This window comes from Verruconis gallopava, assembly GCF_000836295.1.
Source record: "Verruconis gallopava strain CBS 43764 unplaced genomic scaffold supercont1.39, whole genome shotgun sequence".
Lineage (NCBI taxonomy): Eukaryota > Fungi > Ascomycota > Dothideomycetes > Venturiales > Sympoventuriaceae > Verruconis > Verruconis gallopava.
In genome coordinates this window covers 126517-151819 of record NW_015622175.1, presented here as the reverse complement: position 1 = coordinate 151819, position 25303 = coordinate 126517, and the positions used below count along the sequence as shown (strand labels likewise).

General features: G+C 51.8%; 9 protein-coding genes across 11 annotated transcripts in view; 4 read left to right on the top strand and 5 right to left on the bottom strand.

The window, feature by feature from the left end:
* Window positions 1-410, top strand: part of PV09_08318 (uncharacterized protein) — a gene marked incomplete at its 5' end in the record, with an annotated part of 2117 nt that extends 1707 nt beyond the window's left edge. The window contains one exon of the mRNA XM_016362192.1: window positions 58-410. Within this exon, the coding sequence (XP_016210009.1) occupies window positions 58-288 (231 nt within the window). The 3' untranslated portion in view covers window positions 289-410. The remainder of the gene's footprint in view (window positions 1-57) is intronic.
* A 315-nt stretch (window positions 411-725) lies between these two features.
* On the top strand, window positions 726-3261 carry PV09_08317 (uncharacterized protein). Its single transcript, XM_016362191.1, has 2 exons — window positions 726-1885; window positions 1944-3261. Exons 1-2 carry the CDS (start codon window positions 985-987, stop codon window positions 3038-3040), a joined length of 1998 nt encoding a protein of 665 aa, XP_016210008.1. The 5' UTR covers window positions 726-984; the 3' UTR covers window positions 3041-3261.
* Window positions 3262-3290: 29 nt separating this feature from the next.
* Window positions 3291-4226, bottom strand: PV09_08316 (uncharacterized protein; the record flags this gene model as incomplete). Its single annotated transcript, XM_016362190.1, has 1 exon — window positions 3291-4226. One exon carries the CDS (start codon window positions 4224-4226, stop codon window positions 3399-3401), a length of 828 nt encoding a protein of 275 aa, XP_016210007.1. The 3' UTR covers window positions 3291-3398.
* A 424-nt stretch (window positions 4227-4650) lies between these two features.
* On the bottom strand, window positions 4651-6245 carry PV09_08315 (uncharacterized protein). The gene is made up of 3 exons (XM_016362189.1): window positions 6075-6245; window positions 5706-6008; window positions 4651-5609 (listed from the first exon to the last, which is right to left on the bottom strand). The coding sequence occupies exons 1-3, from the start codon at window positions 6168-6170 to the stop codon at window positions 4755-4757; spliced, it is 1254 nt and encodes a 417-aa protein (XP_016210006.1). The 5' UTR covers window positions 6171-6245; the 3' UTR covers window positions 4651-4754.
* Window positions 6246-8576: 2331 nt separating this feature from the next.
* PV09_08314 (uncharacterized protein) lies at window positions 8577-9839 on the bottom strand. Its single transcript, XM_016362188.1, has one exon. The coding sequence runs from the start codon at window positions 9714-9716 to the stop codon at window positions 9057-9059; it is 660 nt and encodes a 219-aa protein (XP_016210005.1). The 5' UTR covers window positions 9717-9839; the 3' UTR covers window positions 8577-9056.
* A 921-nt stretch (window positions 9840-10760) lies between these two features.
* PV09_08313 (uncharacterized protein) lies at window positions 10761-12847 on the top strand. The gene is made up of 2 exons (XM_016362187.1): window positions 10761-12605; window positions 12662-12847. Exons 1-2 carry the CDS (start codon window positions 11004-11006, stop codon window positions 12716-12718), a joined length of 1659 nt encoding a protein of 552 aa, XP_016210004.1. The 5' UTR covers window positions 10761-11003; the 3' UTR covers window positions 12719-12847.
* An 883-nt stretch (window positions 12848-13730) lies between these two features.
* On the bottom strand, window positions 13731-14549 carry PV09_08312 (uncharacterized protein; the record flags this gene model as incomplete). The annotated part of the gene is made up of 1 exon (XM_016362186.1): window positions 13731-14549. The coding sequence occupies one exon, from the start codon at window positions 14547-14549 to the stop codon at window positions 13731-13733; it is 819 nt and encodes a 272-aa protein (XP_016210003.1).
* Window positions 14550-14753: 204 nt separating this feature from the next.
* PV09_08311 (uncharacterized protein) lies at window positions 14754-16061 on the bottom strand (the record flags this gene model as incomplete). Its single annotated transcript, XM_016362185.1, has 2 exons — window positions 14754-15665; window positions 15780-16061. 2 exons carry the CDS (start codon window positions 16059-16061, stop codon window positions 14754-14756), a joined length of 1194 nt encoding a protein of 397 aa, XP_016210002.1.
* Window positions 16062-18163: 2102 nt separating this feature from the next.
* On the top strand, window positions 18164-24793 carry PV09_08310. 3 transcript variants are annotated; one of them, XM_016362182.1, is made up of 5 exons: window positions 18164-18400; window positions 18547-18585; window positions 18681-23866; window positions 23920-24082; window positions 24246-24793. In XM_016362182.1, the coding sequence occupies exons 3-5, from the start codon at window positions 18902-18904 to the stop codon at window positions 24293-24295; spliced, it is 5178 nt and encodes a 1725-aa protein (XP_016209999.1). In that variant the 5' UTR covers window positions 18164-18400; window positions 18547-18585; window positions 18681-18901; the 3' UTR covers window positions 24296-24793. The 3 variants fall into 3 exon arrangements, with proteins under 3 accessions (XP_016209999.1, XP_016210001.1, XP_016210000.1); XM_016362184.1 differs by having other exon boundaries at window positions 23920-24145; XM_016362183.1 differs by having other exon boundaries at window positions 23920-24793.
* Window positions 24794-25303: the final 510 nt, after the last annotated feature.

Below are 25303 nucleotides of genomic sequence, written 5' to 3'. Positions count from 1 at the left end.
TTTCCCAAGTTTTTTTTTTTTTTTTTTTTTTTTTTTGGTTTTGCTAACTTCTTGTAGGTTTGGAGGGATCTGTGCTATCACTCTTCGGAGGCTCCAGTAAGATACGGCGAAAACCAGTATTTAATCGCTGGTGGAGGGCACCATTGGGACAGTTACGGCATCCTTGATATAGAGGCTGAGCCGGACTATATAAGAGAAGCTCACAAATGGGAGATCCGGATGGTGAAGAAGTGGCTGAACGAGTTCGAGGTCAAGGGTTACAGAAGGGAGAAGCGGGACGAGCTGTAGTAAGCCCTAAGTCGAAACTAGCAGTTAGAAATAGCCTTCGATCATGGGATTTTTAGCTTCTAATTTTATGCCTCTTGATCCTTATCAAGGTTATATTGCCTGTATCATAAAATGAAAAGAGGCATAAAACAAACACGAGCGAAGGCTCTATTAGAACTTCCAAGTCCACGTCAGTGCTCGAGTTATACTTCTTCCAGCACATCCCCAAGTCTGTGCACAGGATCTGCGAGCGCTGATGACAACACAAAGTTGCGTGATTCTTAAGATTGCTGTCAGCAAAGCCAGTAAAGATACATTTGCGGGATTATGGAGCAGCAATGAGAACGGCAAAGTTGTCCGAAGGCGGTGCTGAGTTGCCTGACCAATCGGAGCGCCGCCAAAGCTGAACCAGGTGTTGTTTGACAAGTGTTTTGACGTCTTAGATCTCATTCAGCGGACGACGGGCCAGCCACGCGGACGACCGCTCAAGCACGGGGGCGTGCTGCTTCAGCGCAGTCGGTCTCGAGAGGTTTCAAAAGGATCGGTGGTGTACGACCGACCTATTTACTTTCCCTTCGATCCTCCATTCGCCGCATGTCTTCCTGTTGAGCTTGTTTCGCTGCCATACCATCACGCAGAGCTATGAACGTTCAATGAAAACGCTGCACAATACATCTCCGTTCACCCTGCTCGACTTCGCACTCGTTTAACTTCACCATGATCGAATTTCAATTGCCGCCTAGTGTGCAGAACGTCCTAGACCGTCTCCCCTCTCCCTACATCCTCTTACCCGGCCTCTTCGTCATATACCAGGTTGGCTCCTACACGTATGGATTCGTTCGCAACCTTCGCGCCGCCCAGCGTTCGGGAATCCCCTACATTTGGGCCCCTTGGTACGGTTTCGACCGGAAGTTTCTCGCAACGGAGCCGCTTTGGTGGCCTATTGCCTCACGACTCTTTCCGAACGCGAAGTGGCTGTACATGATACGTGCCGACTGGAGCTGGTACTACCGGCGCGCGCCCTTCGAAGCTGTCGGCTCGGACACCGTAATAATGGTCAACTACTATAAGAATCTGATGTGCACGTGCGACGCAGATGTCATCAGCCAGATTTGCGCGAGGCGCAACGATTTCCCCAAGCCGATTGAGGTGTACGCCATCATGGACATATACGGCAAGAACGTAGTCACTGTGGAGGGTTCTGAGTGGCGGCGCCACCGGAAGATCACTGGCGCACAATTTAACGAGAAGAGCAATTCGCTGGTGTGGAAAGAGTCGCTGTTTCAGGCGCAAGAGATGATGCGATGCTGGAAAGAGGGCATCGCAGGGGGCGACAGAGTGGTCGATGCGGGACGGAAAGGCAATGTAGACGAACCAAGCGTTATTTACGAGCTGAGCCGCGATGCAATGAAAATGACTCTAGGAGTCATCAGCCGCGCAGGTTTTGGCGTACGCTGTCTCTGGCCATCAGCAGATGGCAAAGCCGAGGAAGACGCTCACGAAGGTGCTATGAGCTCAACTACTGTTCCTCCCGGACACGTTATGAGCTACGTAGACAGCCTTGAAACGTTGTTACACCACCTCATCGCTGTCTTACTGCTTCCGCAGTGGTTTCTGAGTATGACCCATTTGCTAACCCCTGCTCTTGTTGCCTTTAGCTGACCAAATGTGCTCAGAATTCTCACCGTTCAAAATTTTCCGGAAAATTGGCCTTTCCTTCACCGAATGGGGCAAATACATGGAAGACTTGTATTTCCAGCAGTTGGAGGCAGCCAAAACAGGAGAATCGTCCAGCAGCGAAAACGACGGTCTTGATCTTATGGGCGCCATGGTCCGCAGCGCAACTTCGTCCAAGTCCAAAATGCCCGGTCTTAGCCAGTCCGAGATCCTAGGGAACTCTTTCGTCATGTTTCTCGCAGGTCATGAGACAGCTGCGAACAGCATTCATTTCGCTGTGCTTTTCCTGGTATGTCGGCCAGATGTGCAGCGCAAGCTTCAAGCCGAGCTTGATGAGATATTCAAGGACGCTCCTGCCGATCCCAAGGATTGGGACTACGAAACTTACCTCCCCAAGCTGTTTGGTGGATGGGCCGGTGCTATAATGAACGAACAGTTGAGGGTTCTTCCCCCTGTGGTCGACATTCCCAAGAGTACGAGTCCGCATCTACCCCCGCAGCCAATCAAAGTCAACGGCAAGGACTGCGTGATTGCCCCGGGCACAGGCATTAATCTGAACAGCATATGTGTACATCGGAATCCGAAGTATTGGCCTGCCGGACCTCAAAGACCAGAAGGTCCGTTCCATCCCTCTAACACGACGAACGACTTGGAGGAATTCAAGCCCGAGAGGTGGTTCGTGAAGGGAACCAAGGAAGAAGCCAGCGAGAAACTACAGCAGGATGCGGACAAAGATACCGGCGTAGATCTTAGTCCAGATACTGCTGACAGCATGTTTCGACCGCCCAAGGGAGCGTATATACCATTCAGTGAAGGATTTCGGGCTTGTCTCGGCAGACGCTTCGCTCAGGTTGAGATTCTTGCAACGCTCGCAGTGATATTCAAGGAACACTCAGTCGAAGTAATGCCGGAGGAAGGCGAAGACGCCATCAAGGCCATGAGTAAAGCTGAGCGAAGAAAAGTGTGGGATAGGGAACGGCGAGAGATCGAGCGGAAAATCAACGAAGAGTCGAGGACCGTGATTACGCTGCAAATGAGAGGTGAGCCCGTTAAGCTTCGAATCTGTAAGCGAGGACAGGAGCTGTTTGATGTTTGATTGTATGTGCAGTGGGTGTAAACATTTAGTCGCATATGTTACTTTTATGTTACTTTGCCCACAACAAAAATCCTTTCCTCTATCCCCGAGTGTCCTCGTCGGTGATCCGCGGGTTTCGGAAATGCATAGATAGAAGGGAGGTCTACTAGTCCGGAGCGATACAGCTCCTGTAGAAAATACTATGTTCTCATCAAAAGATATAGCATGTACAATGTAATGACAGTGTAAACTTTATGAAGATCTGTTTCCTCCCACGTTTGCACTCAGTTTGAAGATCAGACAAGATTCATATTGTATTGTATTACCGGTCATGACATTTGGATCCGAATCTGATTTTTTGTCCTGAGCAGACGCAACTCTAAAAGATCATCGGGAACAGCCGCTGCCCAGTCTTCCATCGCCAGAACATAAAACCAACAGAGCCAATAACGGTAAGGAGCAGCGCAAACCGCCTCCTTAATTTGGCCACCAACGCAGCCTTCCCAGAAGTCAACCAACTTCTCGGAAACTCGTGAGGGAATGGCTCCTTTGGCACTTCCACTCCGAGTATGTTGCAAAGCGGCGCCCATCCGTCTCTCACATCGAAGAAATAAAGCTGCCCTTCAGGAACGACTCTCCTCACATACTGTGCGTGACGCTCATACAGCTCCTCCTGATGCACCATCGGCCACGGTGGTGAGTTCACGTTCGTCATCCCAACAGCCTGCGGCACGCGTCTCCAAAACTCGAAGCTGAACACGCAGAATCGTCTCAATGACGGCGAGAGCCACAACAGCGGGTGAGTGTACAATTCGTATATACTACTCCACAGCGCGACGTAACTCGCCCACCAGCTCTCCCTCTCCCTCGTCGTGCAGATTACCTTGGCATTCGGGTACAGCTCCAGCAGTTCTTCAATGAAGTAGCATCCGGGCTGATCTGTGCTTGCCACACATCCTTCTGTGAGCTCTCGCAAGTGATCGAGGACCAGGATGCGATCGGAGGAAGTGCGGACGGGGCAGAGTGAGGCCAGCGAGAGAAGCAGTCGCTGGCGTTGTGGAGGTCCGCGGAAAGAGTCACTGCCTCCGTCGAACACAGGGCCAGCGAGGAGGATGGAGAGAGCGCGCCCAGTGGTTGTAGTGCCTGTACGTGGGAGGCCGCAGGAGATTACCTGAAATCTAGGCTTGCTGGAGGTATATTCAGCCATGAATGAGGGCGAACGACAATTTGGGCCGTTGTCGCTACAGCACGTAACAATAAAGGAACACGAAGGTACAAAAGGCTCGTTATGTGTTTAAAGACTTTTTCCAGTGAGATTGTTTCGTCATTCTTTGCTGTCAGTTTCCCCGCAATTGCCAAAGAAGCGGGGAATTCGGACGCCCATCGACTTTTGTTGATAATTGACATGCCGATTATGTTGGGCAACCTCCAAGAATAGAGCCATTGATTGTATAACATCTCTGTATGGGCAACATTTAAATCTGGATGCGGACAGACAGACAGTGATTGGCCAATCTTCACGACTGGAGCAAGCTCTTAGGCGCATGGGACAGTAACACAACGCTTTGAGAATAGGAGTAGACGAGTGTACATTATCTTCTACGTCACCATTATTGCGACAAAGCACAGCACCTGACAATCAAATAGTTGCGGGAAATTTGAAATTTCGTTCGAAAATCTCTCTCTTTCCTGATCCTGCAACTTACCTCAGTCAAGTTAATCAATGCCGGGTGATTCAGGCAAGAAAATCCATGTCGACATGAATTTGGGGCGCACCTGTTTGGTCAAGTTTGAGGTCTGAATAAGTCCAACAGTCAGCAAGCGAACCCCCTGGAAGGAACGCATGTATTGCACTGTGCTCTTTGTGGTGTAGACGCAGATACGAGCATATAGAAGGACATTCCACCTTGGCCCTTAGCCCAACCCACCAAATGCTTCGACCGGCTTTTTGATACCACAGATAGAGCAACAAGAGCACAACGGGATCTTTTTCTTGCAGCAAACGTTCAAAGGCGCCACATATACTACGAGTGAATCGTCCCGTTTGACCTACTGTAACCTGGCTATCGGGAAGCTCATAAAGCTGAGATACGGCGTGGGCAGCATTGAAAAATGGATTATTTTCCGCTGTAGATGACTTTTCGAGGTTGCATACGGTGGCTAAGGGACCTGGAATGCCATCTATGCCTTTTTCTGGAAATGGCGCATTGATATGAGCGTATGTAGCTGCCATGACACGGAAAAGACTGTCGGGTCGCAAAGGGTTTGTTATACGCCACAATGACATTTTCCCATTGCTCATATGCAACCACGCTAGATCGGAAGTAGCAGATGGCTTTAAAGGCCATGACTCTTCTGGACTGTGCGCATCAGGAGAAGAGAAGGTCAAGACGGCGAGAGCGGCGGCCGTGCCCCATATCGCATCCATATCCTTTGTTTCCATTGGCTCTTTCAGTCGTTGGTTGAAGAGAGCTATGCTCTGGGACCAGTGATACCACTCCTCTATAGTGAGCCGACCATCTGATGGGTTGTTTAAATGCCGGTCATATGCAAATGCTATAGCCAGAGAGGCGTGCATCAAGTAAGGATGCTGTAGGTCACATGTCAGCGGAGCTCTGGTCTCTGGGTAAACAATCTGGCTTAGATATCCTCTCCGAGGAAGAAAAAAAATCTTGATAGAACATACAGTGAAGGCCAGCTTTAGGAGTTCGCGATTAGCTTCAAACATATTGGGGTCATCAGGAACCATAAGACTTCGTCCTAGATACCGCGTTATGAAATCTTGACATTTAGAGTTCAAGTGAAAGAAATTCGATCCATCCGACGCCCAGATGGCATCTGGAAGGTGTCTGAACCCTCTAGATTTTCCTCCGGGGAATGGGCTAACTAGTCCACCGGCAATGGGCTGAAGGTCTGCGGTGTTTGGCATGTAATTGCAAATGATCCCGAATAAAGTACATCTCTCACACTGTGGTTTGCCTTCATCGCACTGAAGGACGAATAAAGGAATCACTTAGCCAGACTTCACCTCCTCTAAATTACGAGAGCAGCTAACCTTAAGTTTCCTGAGTTTGCAATTTCGGCAACCGAATCTCGACCTGCGCATGATTCGGCGCTCAGCTGGCACCCCACGTGGACATCCCGACTTCATAATTGATCAGCTTTCCAGCATTCCAGATTAGCGGAAAGCGAAAGTCCTCTTCAGACTCCGAAGCACCAGGATGTGTACGAAATTCAAAGAAAAGAAGGAGCTCAGCCTGAACGCTAAGAGAAAGGCATAGAACTAATAGCAGTCTCTTAAGGCGCTAACCCTGCTTCGGCTACGAGGGCTCAGACTAGCTGTGGTTCGGCTGCAGACGAACCTAATTGGCTAGAGATCCCAACCTTGTTCCTGATAGTCTGTTGTATGCAATATAAATTATAGTCGGATTCAACAGATGGCTACTTCGTCAAGGGGCAGGGTGTGAACTACCGGCTTAGCTATAGAATATAAGTAGCAAGCTGCTCTCCACCAAAGTTGTGATGTAAAATATCACGCTTCACGCAATCAAGATCACAAAGCGATCTATTTTCCAGACTATAATCATACAAGGCGCTTTCAACTTGACAGGCGATATATCTTTGGATTGAAAATAACTTCTATCATGATCTCCCACCTTGCAGCTGTTTCCCCCGCAAAGGGTCAACCATTTGTAGTTGAAACCCGTCCTACTCCCAAGCCAGGCCCGGGCGAGCTCTTGATCGTTGTCAAGTCTGTAGCGCTAAACCCAGCAGACCACATTATGCGGGAGCACGGCTTGCTCATAACGTCCTACCCTACAGTGCTCGGTTTCGACATCTCGGGTCTAGTCCTCGAGGTGGGCGACGACGTTCCTACCGGTGGGAATGCAGACAGCTCAAGCTTGTCATTCCAGCCAGGTATCACACATGTTGCGGCCTATGCAGCATCGTTCTGGCGATCCTGGAACTCAAAATATGGGGCCTTTCAGGAACGCTGTCTCGTACCTTGGCAGCATGCCGTTCCCCTTTCAGATACGCAGATGTCTTGGAATCACGCAGCGACACTGCCAGTGGCCGTCCAAGTCGCTCTTAACGCATGGGATGCGTTGGGCATCCAACGTATTGGTGCCATTGCTGACACATGTTCTGATATTCATGCTTCAGTCGATGTTGAACTTTGTGGAGGAGAGTCGACGAGTAATTATAAACAAGAGGTCCTGTTAATCTGGGGTGCTTCTTCTAGTGTGGGCACCATGGGTGTACAGAGTGCGCGATTGTTGAAGAACGATTCAAACTCTCCATTTGCCGCAGTTTATGCAACAGCAGGACTACCAAATATCGAATATGTGAGATCGCTGGGCGCTGATCGCGTTTTCGACTATAAAGATCCTCAAGTTGTTGATAAGATAGCATCAGCGGCCAGGGAAGATGGATTGGTGATCCGAAACTGTTTTCTTGCTGTCGGCCAGTTATCCCAATGTCAAGCTGTGCTACAGGCTTTCCTGACGACCGGAGGAAGGGGAGAAGGAAATGCGAAGATTGCATCGGCGCCAATCATTCCCGAAGACGCGGATATGGTAGACGGAGTCGAAGTGATTTTCCTCCAGCCATCAATGGATGAAGAAATGAGGTTAGAACAATTTCGATACTGGATGGGAACGTGGTTGAGAAATGCCTTGGCCAAGAGATCTATTCGTCCAAGCCCGGAACCAACTGTTGTGGGTACAGGGTTGGGAGCTATTAACACTGCGTTAGACATGTTGCTTGGCGGAGTGAGTTGTACAAAACTAGTTGTTGAGGTAGAACAGTGAGGGCTTTCCACAGTTCATACCGCCTTGTCGGCTTCAAATTACTGTGGCCTCTTCAGCGGGGATTTGAGCATCTACGCATTAGAGAAATAGGTTTTGACCTCTAGTTCATCACACAAAATCGTTCCATTTAGTACAATTTGGCTATCCGATTCTGTCGTTTCTAAAAAGCAAATGAAACAGTTGCTTCATGTCCAGGAAAAAGGTTCAAATCCACCAGGATCTGTCTTTTATTTGTGGATGATAGACAAACAAGTAGATAGGATAAACACGCGGGAGTGCAGCTGTACTCTCTTGTTGCTGATCAGGGATACTCCAGGACATCTGGGACTTTAGCAGTCAAGGATGAAAAAAATTTGAATTTCCTACATCATAACATCTGATCCATACGCTTGTCGACATATTCAATGCTGGAGCGGAATGACAAAATTGGCGAAAACTGCACAAGATCACATTCACTTGAAGATTGTGACGGGCTGGCTTGAAAACAGGTGAAACAGCACTGCAGCGTTAAATTTGTTTATTCGGATCAGAGAACCTCCTTGTGAGCTATTGAGAAGGTATTTGATATGTGAAAATCAAACAAAGTGTCGAAGCAGCTGAGGGCAGACTTAAATTGAGAAACCTAAAGCGATAGAAAAAACATCAATCTCGACATCATGAGTTCCAGTGACCAGTTATCACGGATTTACGGCCAAGAAAAGCACTTTCGGTGATTACATGAGGTGAAGAGCGTCGTTATGACGTCGTGACAGCCTTTGATAATTTCCACAGCTTCTTGAAACCACGACACAAAACTAAGCCCACTGGACGCCCCAACAATGAAGTATGTCACTCGCAAATTGGAAAATTTAGATTGTTAAACCTCATAATACCTCGCATAGGCTGGTAGGTATTGGCTCCATTACAGCTCCTAACTAGTCGGGCATGTAACCAAGGAATATTGACAATTAGTTCCATTATGGTAGATCTGCGTTGAGGACTTTTACTAAACTTTTTTTTGTTGCTTCTTTCGCGTGCATACTGGGCCAAGAGTTATGTATCAAGTAGTCCAGATTGAGCAGCTAAGTATCTAGCTGAATTTCGCAAGGGCACCAAGTGTCTACTTCCATTTAGTCCATCTCCGCAAAAATCGTGTTAGAACGGCCATGTCATGAATCATTTTCGTGCTTCTGACCAGTTCCTTAAGAATTCAAGGAAGTTTCATCAACGCTTGCTTCTCTAAACCTTCAGTAACGGTGGTTTCGACGAGACCGGGATCTTGATCTTGACCTGGTACGAGAGCGAGTCCGAGACCGCGACCGTGCTCGAGAATGTGAATGGCTGTGTTCGCGCCTGTGGTTTCTCCTCGGCCTTTCTGGCTCCTGACTGTTGGAACGATAATGGTGCTGAGGGTGTGGTGCGTCCTGGCGTGGCTGGTACTGTTGGTACGAAGGAGGATAGGGTGGTGCAAGATAACCTTGGTTGCTGCTCATTGGAAATGTCGAGACGGGTTGATGGTATTGTCCAGGAGGAGCGTGCCAACCTGCTGCTGCGTTGGGTGGTGGCATTGGCGGATGTGGTTGAGCAGAGTACGGTACGTACGGCTGTGACGGATGACCAAGAGGATATTGAGGCGTTCTTTGATCAGACCCGAACGATTCAGTCCCTTGCCAGCCGGTTGGAGCGTATCCTGGCGGGGGTACGCTATGTGGTCTACGAGGTGCATCTGGTGGAAACAGAGAGCTTGTTTGATTTTGCGGTTGTGACTTTGCTTCATGTTCAGGAACCCAGCCGCGGCGACGTAAATCTTCTTCAGCCTCCTGACGCATTGCTTCTCTACGGTTCTGCCTCACGCGGTGGAGAAGCGTGCCGGCGGCAACGACCTCAAGACCTCCGAATAGGACCATGTTCGTACTTGTCTAAATTGTTCAAGCATAAATAAATGCCGATAGCTGTAAAATCGAGACGGTAGGTGCGGCCAGACTTATGAAGTTGTGGAAGACAAAGTCGAGCTCCGGTCAGACCGAAGACGAAAAACACCGCAACTTACTTCAATTCGTCCGGAATTTAGCCTTGATTCAACACTGCACCAGAGGGCTGAGTCCGGATAAAGGCAAGACGGGAACCTCTCCGAGTCAACCGAGTTTGCTCGACCCCCGTCTTTCTGGTATTCTGGATCTTACGATCAGAGCTTGCGACTTTGCCTTTCTGGGCCCGGCCATTCTAGAACAAGCACCAGTAAGTGTGGGATTAATGCATGTACAGCACTCGACCCGTCAGATAGAGCGAAACAACGAATGTGCGAACGCTCCCAATTGAGGACAAGCACTCGTGGATTAGCTTATGCAATGAAAAAGCTTAGCATCGACTACGATGAAGCTAAGCAAGGTGCCGAATCAGCCTGGCTTTTCACAACACACGAGCTGAATGCAGGGCTGTGCCAGCGGCAAGGTTACACAGAACGGCAATCACCGAAGGGAACGACAATCATTGCTTGTTCCCACAGACCGGCGCTCATCATGAAACAACGTTGTCATCCCTACGCAGTCGCCTCAACACCCGGATCCAGCTCTTCCTCAACAGGATGGCATTGTTCCCGACCGGGGAGGAACAATGCCAAGTTAATATCGAGGCCTAGCTAGCTCATGCTGAAGGGGCTCGATCGGTATCATGCCGCATACTGTACGGCGCTGTTCTCGGCATAGTGCCAAATGCGCCTTGTATTGCACTTCGCATGAAGCCAGCCGCTGGACCTAATCAGTACTCGACAACTACCATGAGGTCATGATTCTGCTACCGGATTCGCAAAACCCTCAGCTACTGCAGCGACTGGTCTTTTGACGTCCGCAAACACGTATTGCCTCCATTCATTAGATGTCAGCAGGATCGTCACTGCAGAATGTTCGCCAAGAGTCTTCAGCCCCCAAATATAGAAAGCAGACGAGAGTTCCTTGCATCGAAAGCCGTGCAGTGTAAGCACGAGTGGCCTTGATGCTGTCCAAATGAAAGGCTGATCCACAAAGACCACCGCCTGAGCAAAAGGTCCCGAAATCTGAGTCTGCGCTCGTCCGCTCAAAATCTCACTCTCTCTTCTGCCGGCCTCGTCTTTTTCAATTCTCTTTTGCGTCTTGCCATTCTCTATTTTCACTTTACTACGTACGCTCGTTCTGGCTGCATCACTCAGCGTGTCAATCATGGGCAATTCACTACGTTCACTCATTTTGAGTGCAGGGATGGCAGCCGGTGCTGCGCTGCAGGCTCGCAATTCTTCAACATCATGGCAGTTTGAGAATTGGGACGTCATTGTTGTAGGTGCGGGTCCTGCTGGTATCATCGTCGCGGATCGCATGAGCGAGGCTGGCAAGAAAACACTTTTGCTCGAAGGTGGCGGCTCATCCTATGCTATTACTGGAGGCACGGAGAGCCCTGCATGGCTCGACGGAAGCAGCCTCAGTCGCGTTGACGTCCCAGGTCTATACAAGTCAATTTTCTCGGTGCAGGGTGATCTGACGTGCCAAAATTACACAACGGCGTTCGTCGGCTGCACGATAGGTGGCTCAAGTGCAATCAACGCCGGTTTGTTCTTTCAGCCACCAGCTTCGGACTTCGACGACTATTTTCCAGCCGGGTGGAAGTTCAGCGACGTCAACGCTTCGATTTCCAAAGTTTACGCTACCATCCCAGCATCTGACGTGTATTCACAAGACAAGACGTTCTACCTGCAGACTGGATACACCGCTGCCCGGAAATGGCTCGTCGACGGTGCTGGCTTTGCAGACGTCGATCTCAACAAAGAGGCGAACAACAAGTCGAAAGTTTTTGGTCGCCCGATCTTTGACTACATCGATGGTCAGCGAGGTGGACCCGTTCGAACATATCTACAGACGTCATTAAAACGTGACAATTTCCACTTGCAGATGAACACACGCGTCTTGCGTGTGGCTCGCAACGGCACGACCGCTACCGGTGTGGTCCTTGCTGCAGACAATTCGACTGTCAAGCTTGCTCCCGGCGGCCGTGTCATTCTGTCTGCCGGAGCCATGCAGTCACCTCAGATTTTAATGTATTCTGGCATCGGGGACCCGAGCCTTCGACAAAACTTGACGGCGGGTGGTATTCTGGATGGTGTTAACGGGTGGATCGACAACGCAGCTGTTGGTGACGGCCTGTTTGACAATCCCAACACCTTCATCGAGCTTGAAGGCCCATCCATAGAGTCCTACACGTACAGTTATACGGATCCCATATCCGAAGATGCTCGTGCCTATCTCGATACCCGTTCTGGACCCTATTCTTTCGCGTCTGAGACAAGTGCATTCTGGGACTACATCGAGAATGCAGACGGAAGCAAGACCGCATGTCAGGGGACCATAGACTCCGCTGGCTACGGCAGCTACACAAACAATAACACCATCACACTCAATGTGTACGGGACCTCCGGGCTCAAGTCGAAGGGCAAGGTTATTCTCAACGAGAAATATCTGCCGAGCAACTCACCAGAAGTCTACTACAGTGACCCGCAGGATGCGGAGGCCATCGCACAATTCATTTTCAACATCTTCCAGTCATTGCCCGGCTCTGGATTGACGCCGCTAAACATCCAGGCAAACTGGACCAAGGACGAGATCAAAGACTACATTACGAGCAGCACGGAGTACACACGCGGCGCCGTGCAGCATTGGAGCAGCTCGTGCCGAATCGGCAGCTGCGTCGACGTCAACGCGCAGGTCGTGGGCACGACCAACATTCACGTCGTCGACGCGTCAATTCTAGAGCCGCTGACCGTCAATCCGCAGGTGGGTCGACACCATGCTTTCTTTCTGACACGACGTTCGCTGACGGGATTTCGCAGTTTGGCACCATGATTGCCGCGGAGCACGCCTCAGAGCTAATCCTCAAACTCAAGTAAGTGCCCAGAGAGCTCGTCAACGTCCACATTCGTACTTTGGCATATTCGGGGTATGTGAGGGGTATCTAGGCCGAGAAGCACGCAGCACCCTTGTTTATACTCATGTCTCTGTAAAATAACTAGCATCCCTGCGCAAATTGCGTACCCTTCTATATTCATTCCTCTTCTTTCTTTTTCTTTTTTCTTTCTTTTGTTTTTGGCAGACTGCCTTGTAAGTTCTCTTCACATGAACATGTGCACTGTGTCTTGGCTTAGATCTTAGCATGTGACGGCGTCTGGGACGATGATTCCAACATCCGAGAAAAGGACGTGATGACCGCTTGGTCTCTCTGGCAGCGGCTGGCTAACGTTTTGCTCGTGCGCAAGTGCCACAACTGCGGTCGCCACCGCTTCCAACGGAACTGCGCCCTCCAGCACACCAACTGCGTCCGCGTCGTCGCCGACTCATTCAAACACAGCAAAGGTGGAGGCCCTGACGCGCTCCACGTGGTTGACTGCCGCGTTGTCCATGGCGGTAGCTCTCGGCTTCGCGATGAACATGTAATCTGCGCCGCCCGTGGATTGAAAACCCGAATCGAGCAACTGTGATGGTCCAGCACGGCATTGGCGTGGCGCATGAGGAGACACAGACGAACAAAACCGTACGTGTATCTAGTCGCTCCGTGTAATCGTGATGGACTCGCGACCGACGATGCTGCCTAAAAAGAAAAGAAAAGAAAAGGTTCACAACTTTGTACATCGCTTCCCGAGCGTTTGAACTCGACGAGGCAAGAGAGATGCACGCACGCTTTTTATACTTGGTTACCAAAGAAAACGGCATTGCCGACTCCACAATGTGGACAGAAACCACGTTCATTCTGGGCTCATCGCGCGAAACGTCTGAGACAAAACTGAACGATAAAAAGCGTTTGCAAACAGCAGATCAAATAAAATGGAGCTTTTGATTTCCCTTTTTTTTTTATTATTTCTTTTCTCTTTAACCAACAGGTACCTCGTCTGCCCCTTTTCTTACCTACGAGGGCGCACCCGATGTCGCGATGGAATTTGCATTCTGATGTCCTTCAACACCCGCCGCGTTGAGCTCGCCGGAGTTGATCTCTCGTCTCGTAACTGCGTTTGCCACTTCTCTGACCTTGTCGCCAAGGTAAAGCCTGAACAGGCCCAGATCCTGCTTGATCATCGCGTGGCCCACGCCTAAGATGCTAGCCTGAAACGACCTCAAGTTGGCCTCCGTCTCGAACTCCAAGCCGACGTTGCCCGCGCGGGCAAAGTATACGCGCTTCAGACCATGCGGGCAAGGCACGAAGACGGTCTTGCTTCGGCTGTTGTGGTACGTCATCATCGGGGTGTTGGCGTGGAAGGCCGCCGCTTTGATGGCGTCGCCGACGGAACTGCGTGCGCTGTGGGTGAAGTTGAAGCCGAGATAGGGGCGGGTGGCGCCCGTGGGATCAAGCGATATCTCGACCGTATGTGGGAATGGTGGATGGCGAATGTTGCGGCTGTTTTTCTTTGGAATGTTGACGGGGTTCATTGCAGTCAAGAGGCCCGATCGGCGCAGAATGCTGGGCCCTGACAACGCGTCAAATAGTCGTCGATGAGACTGGTCTCGGTTTCGCCCTTGTTGAATTTTTCTGTTCCGGCTTATCCAATCGGCCTTTGGAAAGGGACTACGTGGAAGCGGGAGGCGAACGTGGGCGTTGAATGGGATACCGTATTTCAAGGTAACCACCGTTCTTGATCCCGTTTGCTTTTGAAATTTCAATGCATGATTTGCGGCAGTTGACGGCGGGCATTCGCCTCGCCCGCTGGAAAGATTGTTTGCATGGAACATCTAAACAAGATGCAGGAGCCCGATAAAGACGGGGCTCGGTCGTTAACCAACGTGCTGGATGTGAAAATTGGGGAGCTTGGAAGGCTTCACGTCCAGATCGGTTGAGACGTGCTCCGATGATAATGAAGGTATTCTATTCGGCTGCCTCTCAAATAATAGAGCCAGGAAGAAGGGATCATCAGAAACGTTGAAATAGCCGTCCGTTTATATGTCCTTGCGTCTAACAAATATGAACAGTGCTTCATCTTTTCCCGCGAAGCTGGGGAGAGGTATCTGAGCCACTCTCTCAAATTCGGGCCGCTCTCGAGCCATCCAACTCGTAACCGTTTCGCCAGGTGGTCCCGTAAAACCGTTCAAATTTTGCGTACCCGCGACAACAACGGCGTCGCCGTTGAACGTCTGCAGAACACTCGGTGTGAAGTCATTCGAAACCTGCGGGTAAACAAGCAATAGCACCGCGCCTTGGCCCCTCGTCCCGATCGCTGATGCTGTGGGTATGGCCTGTGCAGCAGAAGTCGTCTTGACATATTTTTGTGGCGTCTTCAAGAATGAGACAGCATCTGCCGATATCGTGTCACCGATCCACATCGTTCGCCATGCTGACAGGGCATTATCTACTGCATACACAGTAAGACCCACGCGCCTGAGTAGAAATGTCCAATACCCGTTTCCGCTGCCGAGATCCAAGACGGGCCGTTCGACAGTAGAAGCGCCTACTGCCTTCGGTGGTTTGGCGAGCTGACTGATCAAACTTAGCGCATCCCATGTCGGACAAACACAGCCAAAGTGGTGATAAAAGACGGGCAGTATGTGGTGGCTCTGCTTGACATTCACAGTGTGGGCATTTGGTCCTGCCCACTCCAGACAATGGGAGCTCCAGGTCCAGAAATCGAAGGCGGGATTTGGGATCGGAACAGCCTTTTGTTTGGCAGGTAGCACGAGACCCGATTCCTTGGAGGGCGGAAAGAAGTTGTCCACAAGATGCTTCGATATACTGGCTCTGAGCGACCCTTTCTTCGCATTCCCGGCAAACGCGGCGAGGGCTTTCGAAGTAGCCGTTGTGGGCGAGAAAATTTGGGTGTAAGCTTCTATGTCGGCCTGACTGGGTGGTGCGATCTGTTCTTACGTGTCGTTACTATCAATCACGATCATGATCACCATCGTTTCTAAGCAGCGGGGTTATATGGGTTTATGGCACAGACTGGGGCAATTGAAGTGCATTGGTGTTACCTGCTGGCCAGCTTCATCTCGGTACCATGCGTGCATGCCGTTTGCAGAGCCATGGTCGATGGCTACTTGCACCTGGGCGAGAGTCACGCTCGCGATGGCATGATAGACATAGTCATCGGTCGGTTTAAGGCCGAATGCATTCATGATCGCGGCGCGCAGGTCGTTGTTCTGTGGCGCGCGGGTACTTGCATTCCACGATTCCAGGAAACGGACAGGATCAAAGTGCGAGGAGCCGATCGTCTTTGCGCCCCCTTTCAACGATTTGGACGGACTGCCAGACATGGTGTCAGCTTACGGTCGTTTCTCGTGCCTCGACTCGGCCTCAACACTCCGCAATCTCCAAGGGCCGATAGCGTTTGCCAGAAGACGACAAATGCGTTGACGGGCCGCGGCGTTGGTCATTGCCGGCTCCGATCTTCGGCCAAACGTGTCTGCTCACTCCTGTAGCTCTTCTCCTTATGCAGCACATCTCTGAACATTTACTGCCTCCTTGACTGTGCAGATCAGGTCGTTTAGACGCTGTCACGTTGCCTGAGTAACCACGCCAATTCGTCTCCCCGCTCCTGCATTGCACATTTCCACCTAGCGAGAACCGGAGGCGAATTGCAATCCTGCCCTGCGTCTACTTCTTTCGGCAATTGACCACACAATGCGAAGCAGACGCGGATTTTACTTGCGTCAGCATCTTGCAATCGACCAAGGCGTCAGCGAGACCACATTCGTCATGTGGGGATTGCAATTGCTGCGAATTCAAAAGCGAAGAGCATCTACAGCCTCGGTTCTTCAGTGATGAAGAGCAAGAGTCACCTCTCTCCCCCCCTCAAAAAATCTGAGCGGGGGCAATACACGGCGTGCAATGGATGATCATGTTGAGGAGACAAGGGTGATACGAGACTCCATCGACGAAAATATACGTATCCAAGACGCAATTTGTACACGTCCAGGCCTTAGTTCGACCGTTTGCTGAGTTGGCAGTTGTGCCGCGTAATTGCCGCAGCCAATGAGGGGCGAGAGCTGGGTTGGTGCAAGCTAATTTGGCCACAGAAGGAGCGACGGACGAAGCGGGAAGGCTAAACCGTTGCTGACCGGGTCGGGCCTGCCGGGACAGATCGAAGGAACACGTGACGGCTTGAAGGTGCTTCGTACCGGAACATTCAACATTGTAGCGTCCTGCCTCGCTGGAGGCGGGGGAGAGATGCAACGAGGTAGGTTTTATTGCCTGTCGCTGTTTGTGAGCAATGGAAAGTGTTTTGCGTCATCTGTTTTCAAGGCTCCCCTTCCGTTCGACGCGCCATTATGCAATGCAGCAAGACATGCGGCTGGCACCAGCAGACGAAGCAGAAGCAGAAGCTAGGTACTGGCACAGAAACTGCACAACGTTCGCCAAATATGCAACCCTCCCCGTCAGAGAAGCTTCGCTTCCTTGCGCTCATCATGGATAGCCGACGACAACGGATCGATGGGCGGGTAGGATGACGGGTTGGATTCACGAAGGGAAAAGAGTCGGTGTGCTTCAGATCGGGCTTGCCTGGCACCTCTCGGAGCACTTCAATCGCCAAAAGCACAAGCAATGGTACTTCGTGCCATCCAAAGAGCATTCTGCCCTGTTGAACCCGGCGCTTGTCGCCACTCACGGCACGCGCATATCGTAGCGCAACATGCATTCTTTTGTGCCAGATCAGCCGTAGAAAGGGAACCCATTGCGTGGGCCCAATTGGTGCATCGCGGGCATGCGTGGGGTCGCGCCCATGGACGTACAGGCGGGAGGAGAGCAAAGAGCTGCGTCACACGCTGTAGCACTTGCAGGATGTCTTTGTGGTCGTTTGAACGGATGGACAGACGCAATAGAACGGCGTTTGGGGGCTACGACGGGCATCCAGAAGGATCCAATGTCTTGGTAAATCGGATATTGCACCCATGGCCGCACAGAAACCACACACCGGTGAAAGCGCAGACTGCTGGCGGCCAGCGTGTTATCGATAGCTATGCCCCAACCTACCCTGGATATTGTTGAGCAACAGTCCGCACCTCTGTGTGCTGATTTCAGAGTGCCCGGTACGCACGTCGGAACTATGGCATCTTAAAGCATTAGGGAGACATATCATGCATACGCCGTATCAAAGGCGGCAGCCAAGTTTCAACCGTGCAGGTTTGGCGCAGGCTCGAGGGGGGACTTTTGTTCGCTCAAAGAAGTGCGAAAAAAGGTGGCAGCTGAAAAAAGGTGAGTGGCTGGTTACGGCCCTACAGGCGAGGCGCAGGCTTCGTTCTGCTTTGGTGACATGGCACCATCCCTGGTTGCCGGGCCAGAACTCGGGCGCTAGTTTGGGCGAGACCCACTCGTGATGACGGCTCTACGAAAGAGAAAGCTGTGGCCGGGGGAACTTCACCTTCCCAGGATTTCCTACTCTTCTCTAAACCTGATCGCCCTTCACTGTTCTGTGCGCACACGCAAGGCGAACACGCTGTGAGTAGTCGACGAGCTCTGCGACGACGAAGGCGACGGCGACGACCCCGCGCTGAGTGGGCCGCTTCCGTCTTGTGCAGTCACCGTCGTCTCGGTGGCTCTTGACCTTTTTGTTTTTGGTCACCCTGCCATTCGATTTACAGAGGAAGGAACGAAGGTACGCAGTCACAGCTCTCCGATTCGCGCCTGCCAACGCATCATTGCCGCTTGCACACATACAAACTCCACGGTCCCAACCACCACGAGCATCCCTTGGCCCCAAAACTTCCGCACTCTCTCTTGCTGACATCCATCTCTGGCCAGCTTTGCTTTCGTTCCCTGTCGAGCGGGGATTGATCCAACGTCAGTAGTCGCTCTCCGCACCAAGTTCACCGCGCTTGCAGCTCGCTTCGAATGCCCTCTGTTGAAAGCCGGCTGGCTGACATCTAAACCACCAGGTGACCTCCCTGCTTCAAGCTCCCTCTCCAACCTGGAGACGGATAGAGCGAGCGTCACGTCGCTCCTAACAGAGTCGCACCAAGACGCTCCTTACAGCCCTCGGCCAACCGTCCCTGATGTACTCGTCAACACCGTAAGCAGCAGCATCATCAAGCTGTGAACCAGCAGCACGCGCGCCTCGGTGCAAGCGGGCAGACAGTCGCGCACAGAGGAAGATATAATGGGTACACAGGCACGACGCATCCCACTTCCAGCGCCTACCGACATCAGTTCGAGCGCCCTCGGCACTAGCGACGACCTCGCCACTGACATTTCCCGTGCCACCGACCGCACCTCATATTCGATTCCTGAGGACGGCAGCCCTGTCACCATCACCACCAAGCGCAGCAAGGGCGGGAAGGACCAGTCCCAAACCACTTTGCTGATTGAGTACTACGAGCCCGGCAGGACCGCCGAAGGCGTCAAACCACGGCCTAGCGTGCGTGTGCGCGTCACGCCGTCCGGTTCAGGGAAGGCACGGGCCAAAAGTGGAGAGAAGGGCTGTATCCAAATCACAGAGACTGGCAAAAACCGAAAGCCCTCATACACGCGGCGCATCTCGCTGCCGCACTCGTCCTCTGAGGCGCTCGACGCTTCCGAGATCTCGGAATCGTCATCGGGACGACCTCCCGTAGAGGTAGAAGTTCTACAGGGGACTAGTGACTTGTCGCAACGCGAACAATCGCCAACCAGGTACTACGTTCCCACTTCGGACGTCTCATCTATACCGCCGGACTCTTTGCTGGACGGGAGCACGCCTGCCATCATTACATCTAGGGCCGAGAGCAGAGCCATAGATCAGGTTGACGGAAAAACGGTTGCTGTTCCATCACTCAAGGCGCCCGTTGGAGACCGCGACCGTAGCGTGAGCAGAGAGAGATTGGCTCAGAGCGCCATGAAGAAGATCCAAGAGCGGGAGGCCTCTGCCCGGGGGGAGGTCACTTCAGCCAAAATGAAGTCCATGAGTCGTCGCAGCAGTGGAAGTTCTGCGAATGAATATGTTATTGACGAAGCGGCCTCGCCAAAGACACGCTCGCGAAGATCGAGCGAGCGCGGGGCTTTGCAGGAGCCCTCTGAAGTTAGCGCCCTGAGCGCTGGATCGGCCGCAAAATCCTCCATATCTGCACGATCGAATGCATCCTCTATTAACAATCCAAAGCTGCTTTCCGCGGTCGAAGATGCAATCAAGAAACTAATTCTTCCGGAACTAACCTCCCTGAAAGAGGAACAAGCCCGTGTCAAAGAGGAACAGGCACGACAAAAGAACCGGATGAAGTTTGAAGAAATGTCATTCGACTCTAAGGCTCCAGCTGGCGCTCGCGATAATCTACGTCGTGTCTCAAAATCTTCTAGCTCCCCGAATGTCAGAACAAGTGTGCTCTCCGACGAAAAGTTCGCCGATGTTTCAGAGTCAGTAAGGAGCAAAAAGTCGCGCAGATCAAGTCGTGGATCTGACGCGAGTCACGACACGGCCATTCGAGAGGAAGCCTCTTCGCGGCGGAGCAGTCGTGAGAAAAAGCACAGTTCCTCCAAAGTCGCGGCGGCTGCCATGGCAGGTGCTGCTGCTGGTGGTGCCTTGACCGCGGCGGCTTTGCAGCATCACGATTCGATTCATAGTCTGGACGAGGAGCGCAAGAGAAGGAAAAGACGGAGCAAGAGCAGGAGTCGATCAGCTAGTCTCGCAGAGAGCGTGGAGGTTCAGACGAAAACAAGAAAAGCAGACGATCTAGAGATTCCAGCACTGCCAACTTTACAGCAAGAGAGTGCAGTCGGTACCGATGTCACACGTGACTCCATTCTCTCAGCAGAAACAGATCGGCCGCAGTCGCCTGTTGAGTCTCTCACTGATATTAAAAAGCATGAGATCAAAAAGGTATCGACGGGGTCGCCTCGTCAGGTCCTATCCCCGGAGCCGCGGGCGCCGTCCAAAACGTCTGGGAGATTACTTGCTGGCAGCCCACACTCCGAACGCAGTGTTGAATCGGGAGGCAGGGTAAGACGCGCTGTTCAAGAGATCGATCTTGCCCAACATGAACGTGTCCGATCTCTTAAAAGCAGCGAGTCGCTGTCCTCGAACCGCAAGCCGCGGCGACATCGTTCCAATCTGTCCGTTGAATCGATCGAGAGCTCTCCCCAACATGACATCCCTAAGCGGCAGCGACCCATTGGTATTAACCTGGAGCACCCCAGCGAGGTTTTACCCGATGAGCCGTACAGCTCCAACGAAGCTGATCCCGAGTGGTTTGAGAAGGAGCATCAACGCAACGAGGAGCTGCGACGGGAATATGAGGAAAGTCAGGTGGGTTCCAATGGTCGTCGCTACACGGATGAGAGTTTCGCAGATGGAATCCACAAGAAGTCTTTTGACATGGAGCGTGGCATAAGGGATGGCGCTGAAGCGAACCCAGAGTACGTCCACACACCGGTTGCGGTTGAGTCTGCAGTTGCTTCGCTTCACGAGCCAAGTGTGCTTAGCAGTGTTCATTCCAGCCAAAAGACGGATTCCGCACTTGATGGCTTCGGTCACGAAGGTTCCGTCAGTCGTGACATGGAAAATGGACAGCGTACAAGCTTAAGCAAAGAGCGTTGGGAAGCTATTCGCGATCAAGCGATCGAAAATGCCCGAAAGCAAACAAATTCTGCGTCCCCACGCCAAAGCGAGTCTTCTCTTACTGATCGGCCCGTTATGGGAGCCAGTGCGATCCCGTTGGCTCACGATCAACTTCCCGAGCCGGGATATTACGATAACGAATCTGAGATCACGACTAATCCATCGCTCATCAAAGGACCCATCGGTGGGCTTGAACATGGCAATAGAGATCATTGGCCGTATGACCCAACGCCAACCATGGGGCCGAACAGAGAGACTTCGAATGTCCACGAAGACCACACTGTACGAGACCTTGCACTAGGAGCTAGTGCTGGAGCTGCAGCTGTAGGGCTAGGTCTTGCGACGGCGAGGTCACAGGAGAGCGCAAAGTCCGCTACTAGACAAATTGACCGCCGGATGCAGCCTAAATACGAGGATGAGCGGGATGAGGTATTCGAGGACGAAGCTGATGGGGTAGGGGGGCAGCAGCACTTAGGCTACGCGAGTCCAAGTGGTGGAAAGGGCATTGATGAGGGTTATATGTCCGGAGCCATCCCTGGCGGTGAGCACACGCCTGATCCATATTCTGCTGGCCAAAATCAAGCGTTCGACAACTTAAGCCTCGACAATGTTGAGGAAGATGATGCAGTGGCCTCACAGAGGCGTCTTCGATATGCTAGCGGCCTCTCACATGGCATGTCTCCTTCCTTTTACGATGCTGCAACAGGCAAGGGCATCGACCGTATCAAGGATCGCGATGTCGTAGCGCTCATGGATCATCTCACTGTTCGAGACGCTCATCGCAACGCCCGCGACACGGAAATTCTGGTTACTTTAGTGAGAACTGCGGCGGAGATGCGTAACCAGTGGGAAGACATGAAGAAATTTATGCAAGAACAGGATCGCATGGTCATGGCGCATACAGACCGTGTTGCTGATAAGACAGTTCAGCGCCTAATAAACGGGCCAAGGCCTTATCCTGGTGTCACCTCCAGTGCTGCGGCACAGCGCGGGCCGCGTCGTTCGGCAAGCGAGGATACAGATGACAGCGCTGCGAAGAAGAAGAACCTTTTCCGTCGCGCGTTCAAAAACTTGGGTAGCAAAAACCAAGATTTAACCAAAATTGAAAGCATGCTGATGCAGCTCCTTAATGAAGTAGAAGATCTCAAGGCTGCGCAGATAGGCGCTGCCGGCGGTGCTCAACAATTTGCGCAGGGAGACCCCCATTCTCGTTCAAACAGTATGGATTCTTACAACGAACTAAGGAATGTACCAGATCCAGGATACGAGCCTGAAGGTATGGCAGGCACGTCGAGCAGCCCTGCACAATCGGCTGGACACCTAAGTAACCCGTCTAGCAAGCATGGAGGGGCGATGCACTCCGGGTACGATGCACGGCGCAGCTCTGAGGGACATCGAATCAGCACTGTTCTGGAAGGGGACGAAGAAGATGAGGAGAATTGGACACCACAATCCGCACCTGCAAGGGGAGGGCAGTACATCAATAACGACGGCATGCTTACTCCTACACAGGAGATAAGGCGACAACGCTCAGCACCGTTGGACCAGCACGAGAGTCCAACTGCGGGAGGGGGCCTGCAAGGCTCACGAAGCGCAGAGGACACTCCAGTGAAATCCGGAGAACGGAAAAGCAAGCACAAGAGTGGAGCGAGTTGGCTTTCTGGCAAGATTGTGCCCATCTCCCGGTGGAGTAAGACAACCGCGTCCACAGTGCAGGAGAACCAAGCAAGCGGTTCGCGAAAAGATGAGAGACCTTACTCGCAGATGTCTCGCTCGGGTTCGAATGTTCACTTAGAGGCGTACGACGACTACGATCTCAACGACGATGATCGTCTCCGATCCCGCACATCACTGGACAGCCAACCAAAGAGAGGATCCATTCCCATGCCGCGTTCCGCGTCACCACTTATACCTGAAGAACGTAGGAGCATCGAAGATCCGAAGTATCAGGCGCACAGAAACTCGCTGAACTTGCAACATCCACAGCCTAGGCAAGGCCCTACACACAGACATCAGACATACCTGGAGACTCAGGCTATTGACTACGGGTACGACGGTCCTGATAGTGATTTATCTCAAGTGTCGGGTGCACAATACGATCAATGGGGTAATACGCCAGCTTTGGCTCTGAATAGGCTGAACCGTTTCAGCGGGAGCAGTGGGCAGACTACGCAAACGCCGCATAGGGAGGAGGACTTGAGTCCCGTCCAGTCAGATGCCTATAGTGAACGCTCTGCTAGCGAGCAGGCACACAACCGTCTGCCAGCACAGCAGCAGACAGCAACTCCGCCACGGCCACCAAAGATCAAGAGCGACGACGGGCCGCTTGTTCCACCCAAGGTTCCATTCGATACAAACGATGATGATCTTGGCCATAGTGCAACAATCACAAATCCAGGCGAGATTGGCTTCGGTTATCATTCGCCTTACTCGAATAGCGGTATGCACATCGCTAGCCCTCTGGAGCCGATTGAGGAGGTACGGTACTCGTTAGAGACGGATAGAAGCAGCGTTGCTAGGGGCATGAGGGACAGGGTGCGTCCATGACTCGTTGACATGAAAGCTATTTATTTCTAACAATCCCAAAGGAGGACCTAACGCCATCACCAAGGCCCACAGCGATGCAGTCCATTACCCGTAAGATCACGGGCCCCCGAGAGATGCCATTCAGTGCGCGCAAGACGAGTGGAAATACCCTTACCGTGCCACGGAAGCCCGTCGCGTCAGAGCCGCAAAGAGAGAAGAGTCCTGGTGAGTTTGCTGATGAAAAAGAGCGATGAAAAAGAAGGAAATAGATGTTTAAATGCATCTAGAGTACGTCTTCGCCCCCTCTGATGCCAGTACATTCTATTGCCATGGGGTTTTATCTTATTTTTCATAGAGACCAAGGCTAACGTATACTTGTTATGGGCAGTCCCGAGCTATGAAAGCTATCGTAGCTCGCTAGACAGTGATATTTTCTGAAACACGTCCACCACAGGAATGGAGGGGCTTTGTTGTGAAAGCTGGTGGGGCACACTAGTCGATGAAGAAGGTGGAAAGATTTAGGGATTGGAATCTTGATAAGCCGTTACGACACTCGCGGCTAAGCGAATTGATATCGGAAACATGGGAGCGATGAAGGATCGCCAATTAACGGCACGTTGGCGGCACTTGCGCGCATGTGGAGACTTGATTTGCATTTAGCGGGCGCATGCATTCTTTTCATCGTTATCTTCTCGAGAGCTTGACCGCCTGCGTTGTATCTTCTTCACCAAAGTTTTTCTCCGCGAGCGAGATGGCCGTTGGCAAGTTATACGCTGTATAGCGCTAGGGAGTGGTTGTACGTGTCTTAATGGACGAATCAGTCACGACGGTCGGGTATTGTTCCTACATCAGCAAGGAAAGGTATAGTCAGTGATTATAATAGCTATTCAACTCAATCAACGCAGTGTCAATACACGCAGCCGCTACATTGCCCGACACAATTCTCTTTTTGCCTAGTAATGCATTTGTTCTTGTCCAAGTGGCGTGATGGATCTTTTTCGATTGGAAGTATTGCCAGCATCCTAACTCCGTGTGTTTCCTCTCCCGCGATGACGAAACGGTAGCTTAGCTCAAAGACAAGCCCCTCAAAAAGCTGCTTCAATTTTCGGAATTCAGCCTTCCTTGACCCAGCCCAGAGAGACTGTGACGCGAAGAACAGAGCCACAGCTGACCAGAGTGGCCGAGCCGCTCTCATCTTTTTGCCTCTGCCTCCACCCCACAGAGAAGTCGTCCTCGGGTGCAAAGATGGGCAATGCGGGGTGGGCTCATGCTTCGCCAGGCAGAGCGCCGAGGTGACTTTTTTTTTTCGCTCTGCGGCACAAAACGCATAGTGGCATGCTATTCTCCCCGTTCCCCTTCCTCCTCCCAATTCGCGACTCTCGAGTGCAGCGAAAATGACGTGAGCCCGTCCTTTCCGAAAATCTTTCGTCTCTATCAGGCAGTTAA